General features: G+C 34.9%; 1 protein-coding gene across 1 annotated transcript in view; it reads left to right on the forward strand.

Moving 5' to 3' along the window:
* LOC119591963 (VPS35 endosomal protein sorting factor-like) overlaps window positions 1-527 on the forward strand; it is a gene marked incomplete at its 5' end in the record, with an annotated part of 25,901 nt that overhangs the window by 3,074 nt on the left and 22,300 nt on the right. Inside the window, 1 exon segment of the mRNA XM_037940717.1 lies at window positions 93-264. Within this exon segment, the coding sequence (XP_037796645.1) occupies window positions 93-264 (172 nt within the window).

Consider the following 527-nt stretch of genomic DNA (forward strand, 5'->3'; position numbering starts at 1 on the left):
ATATTTTTTTTGTAATGCTTCAAGTATATAAAATACTGTAAATGAAATTCTGGTAAATATAATTATCTAATGCATTCGATCGTCTTATATAGGGAAGGCGAACAAGCTCTTGCCAGGTTATCCCGAATGATAAGGGGCATTGGTGATCCCTTGTTAGCTGCATATGCACGAATGTATGTCTGCAAAGTGGGCTCGGAGGTAGCACCTAATCTGACTCAGTACATGTCAGAAGGTGTGGAAGATTTTCTTCAAACATTGAAACAGGTATGAAAGAATGCAGGAATACAGTAATTGTTTGTGCAGTAGTCCAAATAACCATTCAGTATTTCAGATAATCATCATCACCTGTCAGTTATTAATTATCATCACCAACCTTCCAGTCTCTCAGCACTCACCATTAGCTTGTCAGGAGCAGCTTTATATTGTTTAAAGTTTTACAAATTTTATACTCATAAGTATGAATATTCAACCTAATTCATAGGATGTTTAACCATTTTTTCTGAGATCAATAGTTCATTAAGGTGATT

Source organism: Penaeus monodon, chromosome 29 (genome assembly GCF_015228065.2).
Source record: "Penaeus monodon isolate SGIC_2016 chromosome 29, NSTDA_Pmon_1, whole genome shotgun sequence".
Lineage (NCBI taxonomy): Eukaryota > Metazoa > Arthropoda > Malacostraca > Decapoda > Penaeidae > Penaeus > Penaeus monodon.